Genomic DNA, 16096 nt, shown 5'->3' with positions numbered 1-16096 from the left:
TTGTCTTTCTTCAACCCCCATTCTCCCAGCCATGCAGGATTTCCCCATCCATCTCAGTCAACTTTCTGACCTCTTTCTGGCACTGTCCTATCCTGTCCACTCCCCTACCACCATCACTTGAGCCTCTGCTCTTCCCTTGGTCTTCCTCTCACACCTTGTGCCTCTGCATCCCAAAAGGGGAACTGAGGATAATTTCACAAGGCCATGTGTACTCTCAGAGTAACTACTCTGGCAGTGTAGGGAATACTTCTATGATAGATGCAGCCTAAAGATAAAATGTGTTTTGTAGTTTTTGTTTTATGTGCTTGAATGTAATTGAGAAAAAGCATTCTAGGAACAATTGTTTATTAACCAGCAGAGTTTTTTAAAGGTTCTGAGTCCAGTCAATTCCCTGAATCTTAGGACCTTGCATCTAATGAAGTTTAAACATTATTTGGTTACAGAAGGAAGAGCCAAAACTGGAGATACCATCAACTTTGACTGTGGAAAAGCAACCAAAAACTCTTGTTCTCAATCAAACAGGTAAAAGCTCTTCATTTTTGTTTTGACCAATATTCAGTCTTGATAACTTGAAAACAAAAATCCATAACCTCAGATAGTGCTGTATTGTCACAGATGCTGTGTTTTCATTCAGAAAAGGAACAGCTACATTTATGTGTAAATATGTTAAACATAAGAAAATAGAACATCTTTGATTTACCAAAGCATGGTAAATGTAGAACAGGGATCGGCAACCTTTGGCCCGCAGCCCACCAGAGTAAGCACCCTGGCGGGCCGGGCTGGTTTGTTTACCTGCCGCGTCCGCAGGTGTGGCCGATCGTGGCTCCTACTGGCCGCGGTTCGCCGCTCCAGGCCAATGGGGGCAGCGGGAAGTGGCAGCCAGCACATCCCTCAGCCCGTGCCGCTTCCCGCAGCCCCCATTGGCCTGGGACGGCGAACCTCAGCCAGTGGGAGCCACGATCAGCCGAACCTGCGGACCCGGCAGGTAAACAAACTGGCCCGGCCCACCAGGGGCCTTACCCTGGTGGGCCGCGTGCCAAAGGCTGCCTATCCCTGATGTAGAAGCAGAAGACAACTATCCTGATGGGTAATATCCTACTCCACAGCATGTCCCAGATAGCATTTATATAAAAGTTATTCTAGCCTGCAGATTTCTTTGTTCATTGTAGTCTACATTCCTGTTTTGTAGATTCTCTAGAAATATTCTCCCCTACAGCCAAGCTTGACATGCTTTTTAAACATTGTTTTAAAATACAGTCCCTTTTGCATTTAATTTGGTTTGCTAACAGCATATATATATTAAAGAATGATAAATGAAAAATGTGTAAATAGTGAAGTGTGACTTTTCCGTATTTTTTCCCCTTCTCTTGGGCTTCTCTGTGCATGTTATAAAAGATAATATATTATCTTGTTTCTTTTTCAAACTGTCCTACAATAGCAGGGTGATTGACAAGATAATATGATGAGTCACTTTCGTCTCTAATTTCTATGACTCAAATAATTTTGTGATTTTTAAATATAAACACTGCTATTGCTTCCTAATGAGGTTCTTTTATAGAAATCAATGGACTGACAGCCTGCCAGGAGAATCAAGGCTTAGGATGTGCTGCTGCTGAAACACTTTCTCGAGATATATTTTCTAACGGACTTAAGTCAGTTACGGGGCTTATTCAGCTGGGTGCCATTGATGGGAAATCTAACAGCATGGATGATTCAACAGATGAGGTTCAGTCTATGGATGTGAGGTACGCGTCACATGAAACACATAACTTTTAAGAAACTGTTCAGAAAACCAAAACCAACCCACCAAAACATATGCAGTTCTCTCATTTCATTTGTTAATCTGTCTATCTCTCTGCACAGCCCAACCCCAAATATGGACTCCTGTGTAACTACTGTTTGTATGTTCTGACTAGTAGTGTGCTCTCAAGAAGTAAATGCACTTTCAGATTGAAGGATACTTACAATCTCTTATCTCACTCTCATATCCTGCAAAATAATTAACTCTTCCCTAGTTCTCACTTGCCAAGTGCACACAAACATGCTCAGACATTTTGGATTGTCCATAGAGTTCACATGCTGTATTGCTGTGAAAATGGGTATTCAAATATCAGATTTTGTTTTGTACCAGAACTATAAAACAGTGGCATATAAGTCATTGTGTTGTACAAATAATGCTGCAGGTTAGAATTTCAACATTCACATTTTCAATTATTTTAATCTTAAGTCTTTTAATTCATGTTACTTTAACAAATATTTGGCAACAAGTAAACAATATGAAGTAAGCAAGTAAACAAGCATTATGGGATCTGGGTGAAAGACTCCTATTGCAACAAGGGAATTGACATTTTAAGATTGCTGAGAACCATAGTCCTGAATTCCTTGATTTTAGTAAAATCTCATATTTAATATTGCATTAATGTAGGTTTAATCAATGGGCCAAATTAAGCCCTGATGCAACTCTAATTACTTCAATAATTATGCAATGGATCCATTTGTTACAATGTTAGGTTCATTTAATTTTTAGTTATAATGTTAATGGGGAATGAACACTATATTTAAGGTTATAAATATATTATATAGCTATGCCAAACATTGATATACAGATGTCTACAAGCTTCGCTTATTTCCTCCTGTTTCTCTAACAAATAGTCAAAAGGGCATGGGTACATTTCAAATGCAATTTTAATAAAAGATTTTTCTTGTTAAAGTCTTGGTATAATCTTCAGACATAACATAACGTGAAAAAAATGAAAATTAAATGAACCTAACATCATCACAAATGGATCCATTGCATAACTATTGAAGTAATTAGAGTTGCAATAGGGCCAAATTTGACCCATTGATTAAAAAACCTACATTAATGCAATATTAAATATGAGATTTTACTAAAATAAAGGAATTCAGAACTATAGTTCCCAGCAACCTTAGAATTTCAATTCCCTTGTTGTGCTGCATTTAGTTTGTTCTGGTAAAGTTAGCTTTTTAAATTTCACGTGGTTTCACAATTTTCACATGGTCGAATATATCTTTGAAATCTGTACTGTGCAAAATTAACAGTCTGAGACCATGATCCTGCAAAGGTTTATCCACAAGCTTAACTGAAATTTATGCATTGAAGCCAATGGGACTATTTGCTGTTCATGAAGTTAAGTATGTGTGTAAACCTTTGCAGAATTAAGATGCGATTAAAAATGGTAAATATAAGGTATCTGATGGCACAGGGAGTGGAATATTCAGCCTTTTTAACCTCTGGGTCACTAGTTGGAATCCAGCCTCTCTGAAATGAGTTTGTAATCTCAGTCCAGTTCCTACTGGACTGTGTCAATACCATGCAGCCACCCCCAAGACCAACATTTAAGGAGTCTGAAGATAGAATTACTTTCTCTCCTCTATAAGTTGGCCCCTTTGTATATGAGTTGGGCACATAGCGCTGAGGCATGTTGTACCTGTTCTGAGGATAAATAGAACAGCTTTCAGGGGTGTCGTAAACCTTTTCATGAACACTAAGGGCTGGTCTATACTTACGCGCAGGTTCGGCGGCAGGCAATCAAACTTCTGGGTTCGATTTATCGCGTCTTGTCTGGACGCGATAAATCGAACCCAGAAGTGCTCGCCGTCGACTCTGGTAATCCTGCTCGGCAAGAGCAGTACACGGCGTCGACGGGGGAGCCTGCCTGCTGCGTCTGGACCGCGGTAAGTTCGAACTAAGGTACGTCGACTTCAGCTACGTTATTCACGTAGCTGAAGTTGCGTACCTTAGTTCGAATTGGGGGGTTAGTGTAGACCAGGCCTAAGAGTTTACAAGACTTTTATTCTGCGTTTTCCTTTCTGTCTTCCATACAGTCCTGTTTCCAAAGAAGAACTTATATCTATCCCAGAATTTTCACCTATGAATGAACTCATTCCCGGTGGTTCTATGGACCAGAATGGAACAAGTAATGCCAAGGCTCTTGAAGATCTCTTGGATTTCACAGGACAGGCCACTTACTCCAAGATATCCAGTGAAAACATTAGCCTGGATGATTGTAACAAAAACTTGATTGATGGATTTAACAGTCCTGGGCAGGAGAATACACTTAACTCCATCTGTTGACAACCACACGACTCTGTTGTACAGATGAAGGTACAATATTGTGAGAAATATCTAAGCTATGACAAGTTATTGGGAGTGTACATAGCACACTTTTTAGGTTAATCCAGTAGTGCGAGCAGCATATGTTGCGAGTTAGGCTCCTGGACATTTAAATTTGGCATAATCTTCCGTGAGTAGACTAATTAGGAATGTAAGAATTGGCATAGTGGAAAAGAGGAATGGTCCATTTGGTCCTGAATCCTGTTTTATCGTGCAGTCTGTGTTAAACAGTGTCCCTCAGAGCAAGGTATAAACCCTCAGAATGCTCCGATGTATAACAAAGCAGAACTCTCCAGATCTTAACTGTAACTCCTCCTGACCCAAGATGTTTACCAGCTTAAGCCCTAAGGTATGAGAAGTGATGGTCCTTGTAATTTTACCCTAGCTAGTATACTAGGGTAACAGATGCTGTTCTTACTCTTCTTTTAAAACGATCTTCTAATCCTTTTCTGATATGTGCTAAACTTTTTGCCTGAATACCCTGCAGCCAACAGTTTCACAGATTAATTAAATGTAACATAAAAAGCTTTTACTGTTATCAGTTCTAAATTCTCTTCTAATTTCCTCTTATTCTTGTATTATGGGAAAGGGTAAATAGGAGTAAATGTTCAGCCTTCTCTACATTTTTATTCTTTTTTATACCCCTATCATACTACTTACTCTTCCCCTTTCAAACGAAATAATCTTAGTCTTCCTGAAATCTACTAGGATAGAATTCCCCAATTACATAAGTGTTCCTTTCTCTGATCACTTCTACTCCACTTTTTTGAGTTAAAGTGACACAAGAGAAACCTTGTGAACCCTTGGAGATTAACCTATATTCCAGCTGTTGAACATCTTGGGGAATGAGCATTTTCCTAGGTTTTAGAGTAGCTTGTTAGCCACCTGTGTCAAATTCAAACTACTTTTCCTATCCTTCAAGGACTTGCACAACTTTACTCCCTTGTACCTTTCAACTCACGTTTCCTTTCATCATCTCTTCTTGCTCCCTCTGCTGTGCCCAAGCAGAACAGCTAACTGTTTGCTTCATGTTGTGCTCCCTCCTAATTTTGTCTCTGCTTCTTTTCATATAGCCTCCGATTGTATGCTTGGAGCCTCTGTCCTTACCCATTTTGTCATACATCCACCCTCTCTACCTTCAAAATCTCCTTATGACACAGCCTGTTCCAAAAGGCCTATTAACTCTAGAGCTCTCTGCAGTTTAATTGTTAACTAGTCAGATGAATGAGAATCCTCAATACAAAGTACAAAAATGTGAAAGGAAAAGATGTAAAAATATAATAAAGGAAAATAAACCCCACATAAAGATAATCGGAAAAGTGTGGAACTTGCAAGATATGTCTCATCCTCAATGTTTGCTCACCTTGCTCTTTGAGTTTGCCCATTCATCTTCCTGCAATTTCCTTTCAGTGACTACTTGGATTGCAACTTTCTTGGTGTAGGTGTTTTGTCTTCATACTAGTTTGTAAAGCACCTTGCACATTCTTGGTACTCTATAGATAATAAATAGGTAAGGAGGGCATCATGGAGGAAAAGGGAAGCTTGTTGGGCTGTTGGAAAGATGGGTCACACCAGTATGCTTTCCTATCAAGTTTTTACTGGCCCCACTTCGTCCCTGATGGGAACCCCTGTCATGCCCTACCTCTCCCTGCTCCTGGTTTCTAACCACAGCCAGGAGGAGTGGGGAGCTAGCTCGTGTCCAGCTAGGAGTGGAAAGAGAGTGGAATCTAGATTGGTTCTATGCTGGTAGTTGAGCCATCAGTGCAGGAACTCCTTGCATAGTTCGGAACTAAAGATGTAAATTGTGTGTCTGGCAGAGGACAGTGTTTTTATTTGTGAATTATACAGACAGTAGTCCGTACTTAATAAAATGTTTAAGACTTTTTGTTGATCTGCACTGGTACCCAAATCAGTTACATTAAAGCAATTGAAGCTACCTGTTTAACTTAAACATTTCAGTGATAAACTCAGGGTATAATGAAAAATATAGATGTGTGTTCTCTTTTCGTGAAAGAACTATGCACCCTTCCCTATTAGTTATGATAGTCCTTAATTATATCTCATTTCAATTTAATAACAAAGAGAGAACACTTAAAAGCAGGACCAGTTAAGTATGCAACAATGTGGAATGTGTTAGTGATTGCCATTTATTATGGTTCAGTGCTGTAGATGTACGCAGCATTGTACAGACAGTTAAGTAACAGTCCTTTTCCTGGAAAGTCTGCAAGCTAAGTGACATACAGTATGATATACTGATAGTCTTAACGTTAATTGTAGCATTGTACTTTATTGCAAGAGAATCAGTTCTCAGTTATAAAAATTGGAGCCATTTTACTTGCATAAACTGTTTGGGTGTGTTTTTAATTGACAGAGGAAGTATTTATGGAGGATATACGTCCTGTCATGCTGCTGGCAGTAAAATATGAGCTTGTCATCTGAAAGAGCTTCTGCAGTCTTTGAACACTGGATTTCACATAATCAGAGCTGAATATAACTTTGTCTTCCCAAGTGGTATGTTGAATAACTGGCTGTTCTTCGTAGATGCCAGGAATCTATAGCCTTGATTAGTTTCAGGGAAGATTCATTGTGCTTTACAATTTGGGCTTCAGCTGCTAATAAAGCTCTTACTACTTTTTTTTTTAATTTAAATTTCATCTAAATACTTCACTGTGATTTTTACCCTGTGCATTTTATTTTAAAATCATTCTTCCTTCAGTTTTATCATACAAGTACTCGATGTCATTTTCTTGTAAATACTATGAGGTTTGCCCACAGTGCGTTGAAATTAAATAATGTACTGTACTTTAGCTCTGTGCCTATTTTTTTAAATGGGGAAAAATACTGAAGAGTTCTCGGCAACTCTTTTTTGCAGGTGTATAATTGCAAAACTAGAACTGAGGAAGCATGAAAACAAATAATTATTCAACTGCTGGAATCAAAGGAGCCTCCTTACAGACTGTGGAGGGTTAGATTTATCCCCCTGCTACAATGCATCACACATGATTATTTTGTCTTTTTTTTAAAGTCAATAGTGACAAAGCAGTTTGTTAATACAGTACTAATAAAGCCTTGGGTTGACTCTTGCTGAAGTCTTTAAAACTCCCTTGATATAACACTTGTAGACAATGTAGGCATAATACCCATTACAGTTCTTTAATATGTATTCCATAACTGCAGTAGTTCTAAGCAAGTATGTCATGGGGTTCAGATAAATGTTGAGTTAACTATTTGAGATCAGTTATTAATACCAGCAGGCTTTCATTCATGTAGACAACTATTTTGTGTCTTCCTACAGACTCAACAAAAAATATAATCAGCGGTAAAACAATATACAGATATTGCAATGGAAATACTAAGTCTGAGACACTCTCTCTCTCTCACATAGTATTTTCACCTATATAACAATATTAGCCTCCTTAGTACTCAACAAACATCTATTTGGGAAAATTCATATCAAGAATGTAAAATGTAGACATTATGTGCCATACAATGTATTTTGGTTAGTTTTATTTCTTTTGGTGAACTATGGTAACTTTTATCCTATATTCTGTGCTGCCTGGAGGACATTTTTGTCCAAATCTTTTAAAAAAGTCACTACAATTCTGTTTGGAGACTAACAAAAAAGTAGAAACTTTTATATGTAGAGAAGTTTACAGTGTAGCTTGGTCTCAATTGTAGCCACGTTCTTCTGCTTTTAAAGCCAGCAACTGTTTAAAAATTGAAGTAGCCAATGAACCTGTGTGTGAGTATATAAAGAAAACATGCCTATAACAATAGTTCTTTTTATGTTGGTGTACTTCAGCAAAATACCTTTCTAGTGACTGTTCAGTAAGCTGTAGCATGGTATTGTGTCTTCCAAATTAGTCCTACAGTTGTTTCCTAAATAATAATAAAAAAAAACCAAAACAAACTAATCATGTTTGTTTTGCTTGATATATTGTGTTTGGCAGATGTCACCTGAGATGTTATATTTTATTATGGTGTCATTGTATAACCTGTAGATTACCTCACTTGCATGACATGTATAGCATGTATAAGAGTGAAATACATTTTCATTTGAGTCTGACTTGTTTCCTAGCTTTTTTTCCCCTCCAAATAATCATGGCAAAACTACTTTAAAAAAAAAAAAAAAAGGGCAGTTTGATTTGTGGTGGTTTTCTCAGCAAGGCTTAATACTAAATGAAGGGATAGTCCCTTAGCCTCTCAAAATACTTATCTTTTTACCTTTGTTTTCAATTTGATGTGGTGATTTGCTTCTATAGGCTGTTCTATTCTCTTACTAGTCTTCTCTCAGGTACTTGAACTGTGAATTAGCCACATTACAAAGCAGCCTAAAATATAAATGTTAAACTGCTCCTTAGACTAAAGACAAAGATCTTTTTAGAAAGAGACCAGGTTGTTCAATGTAATGACTAACAGTCCATTAAACTCTCGGGGAGGAGCAGTCTCCAAACATTTGTTTTAAATAAAAGTAAAATAAAACAAAATAATTTTAATGCAAAATATCAAATATGTAAGTCTGATATATTTTAGAGTGTACTAATACGTTACCTTTGTCATCCAGGATATCTCTTTCCATCATAGTGTTTCAACACATGCTCATTTGAGTTCTATGGTACACTGGGTCCTGTATGTGATTTCTCAATACAGTTGCATTCTAAGATGATAGGAGGAGACACAGATAGGTGTACATATAAATAACTTCAGATCCTTTTCTTACTGACTTCCAAAGATTTTTTCAGCAGGATTTGGCTGAATATCTGGGGTTACTGCTCTTGTAGAAAATAGAATGTGTCGTGGGCTGGGCCTTAATTCATTTTCTTACTCTTTGTACTGGTATTCATATTTGCTGCTGTGGTTCAGAACGATGCAATGGACTTCCTTTGTATAAGACAATGGTCCTGGAACTACAGTCGGTGCACCACAGGTGGTCCTCCAAGTTCTTTCTAGAGATCTACAGAATTAAACCATTTGAGAACCACGCCGTAGAGAAGGAGGGGGAGAGAAGTGGATGAAAGTGATCTTTGTTATGAAGTGATCCACAGAATGGAATTGTTGGAGAACCACTGAAATAAGCCTCTTTCATTGTGTTAGATGAAATCATATACTACATTGCTAAGGTGAAGCTATAGAAAAGTATTTACACAACTGGACTAGAGCAAAATTACTATAAGGTGGGTACACAACTAGTTGAAAGATGGTACTCAGAGTAGTTGTCAGTGGTTCACTATCAAATTGGGAGTGCATAGCTAGTGGGATCCCCAGGGGTAAGTCCTGGGTGTGGTACTATTTAATGTTCATTAATGACCTGAATTACAAAGTGGAGAGTGTGCTTACACAATTTGCAGATGACACCAAGCTGGGAGAGATTACAAGCACTTTGGAGGACAGGGTTAGAATTCAAAATGACCTTGATGAATTGGAGAACTGGTCTGAATTCAGTAAGATGGAATTCAGTAAAGACAAATGCAAAGTACTTCACTTGGGAAGGACAAATCAAATGCACAACTACAAAAGGGGAATAACTGGCTAGGTGGTAGTACTGCTGAAAAGGATCTGAGGGTTATAGTGGATCACAAATTAGTTTGAGTCAACAATATGATGCAGTTGATTTTCATTAATACACAGTCCTTTATCATCTGTATAAGCTCTCATGTCTGAAAATTAGAGAGTACTACTGCTCAATCTGCTAATCATCAATTATCTATTTTGTCTATTAAGAAAATATTTTATGGGAAATACCATTTAAATTTGAAAGCAGGGAGTAAGGAGGGAAAGGGTTTTAAGCTTTTTTTTAAAAAAAAATCTAAAATGCAAGCTAACAATTTCTTGTCCTTCAGAAGAGTTTTATGACACTTGTTTTCCACTCTGTTTCCTCATTTTGCACAGACTGAAGTACTGAAATATGGTGAGAAGTTCTTATAGTATATTTGATCATTGAAAACCAAGGAAATAGTGTAAATCTGTTTCCCAACCAGTGGTTTGGATGACTATCTGAACCCTGCAATGTGCAGGATCAAAATGACCTTCTAGAAGCTAGGGTCTCATGATTCTCAATTACACATGCAGCCCTTCTGAAATCCAGCCTGAATGTTTGTTAGAGAGATGCTAGCTCAGACTGAGAGGAAATTAGAAAAGTAGAAAACTGCAGTAATAAGTGGCATGATTTACATAGTCCTTGAACTGAGAATGTTTTATTTATTTATTTTGGCAATCAATCACATGAGCTGTATATTTCAGCCATACATGCACAGGTTAAGAAGAGTTACTGAAGTTAATGGGAGTTGAGAATGCTCAGCACTTCACAGGATTGGACTCCCAAATATCCAGAAATATCTAGTTACAGAAGAATTTTCGTGGGTGTGAGATGAGATCATAAACTGGAAAATTATTCTCATTCTATTTCCTGTATTTTTCTGAAAATGACAGGCACATACTTACCAAATACTACATATGAGCAGTACTTGTTAATCCCATGGAAAGACAGAGTGCAGGCCAGTGGCTGGCAATGTTAGGGCAATGCAGGCATAATACAATACTGAAGTTTCAAAAATTCGGGTGTCCCTTATGTCATTACAATAACTTTTCTCTTAAAATAAATGGCAAAACTATTCTATTGTGGTCTAAAACCTCCTTTTTTTAACCTAATGTGGCAACATCCCCCAAAAGAAAATTATTAGCATCTTTCATAAATATGGAGAAATATGAACATAACTGACCATTCTCAATTCCCTGGAGAACTGGATTGACCAGGGGATTAGAAATGACATTGTGTTACAGGGTTTAGCTCTAGTGACTTCTCTGAGGTCACTCCTAATTTACACTGGTGTGAGTTCAGAATCAAGACCAGAGTTTTCACCTCTACATTACAAGTCCCAAGACAGTCAGCCCTCACGACTAAAAATTCTCACGGATGTCTTGTGAAATTAGGTTGCTCTTAGTCCAATTTCTAGTTGAAGGCAATTTGTACCACAGCTGTCAGACCAAAAATTGAATGGGCACAGAGACTGAATAATCCTCTCACCTCTAGAGATGGCGCATCCAGATCAGAATTGCTATGGCCATATGGAGAAGTTTGCTCTGCTGTGGTCCATGCTATTCTCACTCTGTTAATAAATAGAGGACTTCTAGAGTGTGTCAAAGCACTAAAAATTCCCACACAATTTAGGAAATAAGTAATAGCTTCTTTGCCTGTTTCATCTTCCTTGACCCAAACCTCCAATTTTTCTTTACTAACTGTAATCCTGGTGATATCCTGAACCCTGAACTTTTTCTCTTTCCCAGTGTCCTAGATCAGTAAGTCTGCCTATTGCCATCTCAGATATACTATTGCATCACCTCTACTTAATTATTTGTATTATGGTAACACTCAGTGCCTCCAATCAAAATCAGGACTCTGTTTTGCTAGTTGCTATACAAACGCACAAGATCCTGCATTGAGGATTTTTATAATTTAATGTAAAACAAGATACAACAAATGGGTTTAACAAACAATTGGAAGAAATGGGGGAGGATAAGGGTAACAGTGTCACTAAGGTGGTTCATAGACTGTGCAAACTTAATATTGAGTCATGAATATTCAAAATCATAATATATAAATAAATATCAGTAATCCCTTCTAACCATCTACCTATCAATGTCTCTTGAAATCCAAAGTCATACTTTCATTTTCTCATGCCACCACTTCATTACAACTTCTTTCCCTGTAGAGCAGGGGTCGGCAACGTTCGGCACGCGGCTCACCAGGGTAAGCACCCTGGCGGGCCGGGCCAGTTTTACTTACCTGCTGACGCGGCAGGTTCGGCCGATCGCGGCTCCCACTGGCCGCGGTTCGCCGTCCCGGGCCAATGGGGGCGGCGGGAAGCTGCGGCCAGCATATCGCTCGCCCGCGCCACTTCCCGTTGCCCCCATTGGCCCAGGATGGCGAACCGCGGCCAGTGGGGGCCGCGATCGGCCGAACCTGCCGCGTCAGCAGGTAAATAAAACTGGCCCGGCCCGCCAGGGTGCTTACCCTGGCGAGCTGCGTGCCAACGTTGCCGACCCCTGCTGTAGAGTATCCAAATTTGAGTTCTTCCTGCTCTCACATGCAGGGAACTGCATCACTCCATCACTCCATCCTTAAATAACCTCACTGGTGTCCTATTTATTACTTATTCAAAATTGCTTGCTTGTTCAAAAAAAAATTTTTTTTTAATTCTCTTTTGGTGATCCAGTTTATACTCCACACGTATTCATACACTAAGTACCTTCAGTTTACAGCTAAAGTTATTAAGCTACATCTTACAAATTATACACCAGTCCCCACAGTCAGTACAGCTAGAGGCAATGGATTTGTTTTATGTGTTGCTACAGGGAAGTCATGATGACCTTATAAATATCCAGGCCCCATTATGTCATTAAAAGGAGGCTTGAATCCTATTTTATTTGACCAACCAGGAGAATTAGATGAGTTGTTAGATTCAGAGTAATTATTTAAAGAATAATTTGCTGATGCTAAGTGAGCTGAGTAATGCAGTCAGTCATCCTGTTCAGGTTTAATTGTTAAATCCCATTTCTTTTTCCATATTTATAAGTTACTGATTTGACAGAGTTTCACTCAAATATCAAAGCTACACAATGTGATTTTAATAAGGAGGATCCTAATCACCTCCAGTTAACTGAGGAAATGTTGGCTACTGCTTGGAGCACATAATCAGGAGAGGATCACAAGTATGCAAACTGATCATTGAGCTAGTTGCTTAACCTTTTTCTGGGCCAAAGTCATCCTTGGTCTGGATGAGGTGTAACTCACCTGAAGTCAATGTAGATGTAACAAGTTACCCCAAGGTCTGATTTGAGCTTCAGGCCTAAGTTTCTGTAAATTGGGGGAAGATAGCTGACCTACATCATGTTGGTGTTTGTGATGCTTAACTAATTTGTTTCCACAGCACTGTATAAATACTAAATATTACTATGGACTATCTATAAATGCTTTCTGTACAGTATGTATACAGCACTCTCCTTTAATAAAGGGAAACAAAACTTGTGGTTTATTTGGTTAAAGTATTTTTGTATAAAAGGGAGAAAAATACCTGGATCTCTGAAGAGGGGCGTGTGTGAGGGAGAAATGATGATTGAAGTTCAGGCTATTACTGAAAGCAGAGTCCAAAATTATTGTTACTATAAAAACATATTTAAAACCAGGTTTAAAAAAAGGTAAAGCACCCACTAAACATTTCTCTTGAAGTTTGCCTCGTCCACTTTTTTATTGTTTCTTTGACAGCTCTCTTAGACTTTCTCCTCCCTTGCAGACTCTCTCTCCAGAGGATCTGCTGCAGCAGGTTTGAGGCAGCATTCTTTCTCCTCTGAAACATCTCTTGCACTAGGGCTGGGTCAAGACTAGTAAAAATGAATTGTATATAACAAAACTAGCACACTTGTTACAATAGGCTTGGAACTTGGTTAACCAGGACCACCTCAGTGGAATAGCAGTATTCAAAACCAGGTGTTTTGATCTGTGTTGTCAAACCAGTTAACTGTCACTAGTGCAGAGTAAGCCTGAGTTGCTCAGCTAGCCTCTACCTGATCCTGAAAGGGGCTGAGCACAGGGATGGCTCCAGGCACCAGTGCACCAAGCCTTCGGTGGCATGCCTGCTGGAGGTCCGCCGGTCCCGCGGCTTCGGCGGCGGGTACGCCAAAGCTGTGGGACCAGTGGACCTCCCGCAGGCGCGCCGCTCACAGCCGCCTGACTGCCGTGCTTGGGGCAGCAAAATACATAAGAGCCGCCCCTGGCTGAGCAGCTTCCATTGAAATATTTTGTCCACTGTTCTACAATTAGCTGGGCATGGCCTTTGGCACAACTTTTTGTGTGTAAAAGCAATTTTTATGGACAGTTAAGTCACTGTATGTTTAATTGTGTGATCTTTTATTTTTGAATTCCAGTTTACTTGCATTTGTAATCTGTAAGTCTTTAGCCACATAGACACAGTTAATGTGTCCACAAAACAAATTTTTCATTCAAGTGGAATATGAAAGCTACACTAACTACTTTTAATTGGAAAGACAAATCACTTAAAAATAATAAATTGTCTTAAATATATGTGTAATCATCAAATGAACCATGTCCAATAAGGCCCATAGAGAAACCAGTCACAGTTCATAGGTATGGAGATAATGAACCAAGGAGACTATTGATAAAAGCTGTTTTGAAATTTAAATATAATTTTACTAAGTAAATATTTAGTTAACTAGTTTATTGGAGTTTTACTTTAAAAACTATGGTCCCAATTCTGGAAACACTTATGCACATGCTTAATATTAACCATATAACTGTTTGCAGGACTGAAACCTGTATTGCTAGAGGAGGATTCAGAAGTAAAGAAGTTAATATTGCTACATTATTTCAGGTTATGTAATATAAAAGCTTATGTGCAAAATAGGTTTTCTGTAGTCATTCTGAAGCAGTTTGCAACTTAAAGTGGGATGCTCTATCTGCCCATTTTCAAGTTTCAGAATGTTGTCAGCCACGCTATTGGTCTGAATATCCCTGTGTGCTTTATAAAGCCCTTGTTTTGTCATGGTAAATATATGAACCTGCCAGCTGGAGTAATGAATAACAGAAAAAGTGAGATGTTTTCTTACTCTAACAGGTCGACCTTCCTTTTCTTGATTATGAAGATATTCCTCTTTGTGCAGTGATAGTGACTATTCTATGTGGTTTAAAAGTGTAGTAAATTTTAAATATATATAATCAGGTTGAGCCCTTTGGAGTTTAGGACTTTCCACCAGTTCACCTTTCCTGGTAAAGATGTATGGATTAATATGGCTGGCTCTGGGAGAGTTATTGCCCCAGTGGAGGGGGGGAAATCATTGCCCCATCAGGGGAATTGGAGGGGGTGAGCTAATGCCCTGCCAGATTGGGGGAGGAGGTTTGTTTCCCAGCAGTGTGTGGGGTTGGGGCCATTATTGCCCAGCCAGTAGGGGGTCCCCCTTCTTCCTGGAGGGCAGATGGAGGAGAGGAGGTTCGACTGGATGTTCATTCCTGCCCCTTCACTTCCCAGGCACTGGGCCCAGCCTGGCCCACCCACAGGGAGAAGCTGCAGTCAGCACACCCCCTAGCCAGGCTTGCTGCTCTGGGGCCAGTATAATGTTAGAAACTGCTACAATCACAATTTTATACATCGGTTACTGACTTCCATGGGTATGCTTTTTTGGTGCGCTGTCACAATTTGCTGCCTTTGCCTTTCACCATCATCTTGGTCCGAGGGTAGCACGTTGTAATGGTTGGGTGCACTCCCATCACAATTTGCTACCATTGTGAAATCTCTATTTTAAATTTGGACACAACTAAATAAAAGATTTTTGTAATTTGGAGAAGCATTTTACAGAGTTAAACCACCGGGCTATTGTATGTAAAACCCTGCAGGAAGGTATTGGGTTTTTTTATTAAGCTCTTCCCATTATAGATCAGAAACTGTATGGCCTATAGGAAGGTTTAACGTACACAACACTGATACTCGTGTAAAGCATTGTAAACAGCATTTGAAATACTTATGAATACATTTTAAACACAACCCATTAGGCAGAAAATTTACCATTGTTCCTTATACAGACTCCCCACCCCTCTTCGTTGTCACTATTACACTTATTGATCAAGTTTTCAAAACAAGATTTACACGTCTCTGCTTTGGCACAAACATATGAGCATATTGCCTTCTGCTCTTAGTGCAGAGACTTTCTCAGGTCTCCTCACTGCTAAAACTGAAGTGCCGTGTGTGTGTGTGTGTGTGTGTGTGTGTGGTGTTTTTGTTTTGTTTTGTTTTTTAACCTCAGAGTAGCTCTCGCACCTTAGGTATCCGAAGTAAAACAAAAATAATCTTTTTTAGCCATGAGGAAAAGGCCTAAGGGTAGATTCATGAAGGGACGTAGGTGTTAAAATGTTCATGGCTTGTCTATGCTTAAAACACAGCAGCAGTGCAGCTG

At 39.0% G+C, this 16096-nt stretch overlaps 2 protein-coding genes across 3 annotated transcripts in view; both read left to right on the top strand.

Annotated features, from left to right (window-relative positions):
• The window catches only part of LOC113406099 (MAP7 domain-containing protein 2-like), a 138257-nt gene extending 130056 nt beyond the window's left edge, over positions 1-8201 (top strand). Inside the window, exons 14-17 of the mRNA XM_026648759.1 lie at positions 444-522; positions 1559-1745; positions 3847-4126; positions 6507-8201. Of these exons, the coding sequence (XP_026504544.1) occupies positions 444-522; positions 1559-1745; positions 3847-4096 (516 nt within the window). The 3' untranslated portion in view covers positions 4097-4126; positions 6507-8201. The remainder of the gene's footprint in view (positions 1-443; positions 523-1558; positions 1746-3846; positions 4127-6506) is intronic.
• Positions 6619-16096, top strand: part of LOC112105112 (BCLAF1 and THRAP3 family member 3) — a 71882-nt gene continuing 62404 nt past the window's right edge. For both annotated transcript variants that reach the window (XM_024197772.2, XM_024197774.2), the window contains exon 1: positions 6619-6646. The gene's annotated coding sequence lies outside the window, so the exon portion shown is untranslated. The remainder of the gene's footprint in view (positions 6647-16096) is intronic.

This window comes from Terrapene carolina, unplaced genomic scaffold (genome assembly GCF_002925995.2).
Source record: "Terrapene carolina triunguis isolate 2854851 unplaced genomic scaffold, T_m_triunguis-2.0 Scaffold22, whole genome shotgun sequence".
Lineage (NCBI taxonomy): Eukaryota > Metazoa > Chordata > Testudines > Emydidae > Terrapene > Terrapene triunguis.
The sequence above is the reverse complement of the archived record's forward strand: the minus strand, read 5'-3'. Positions and strand labels throughout refer to the sequence as shown.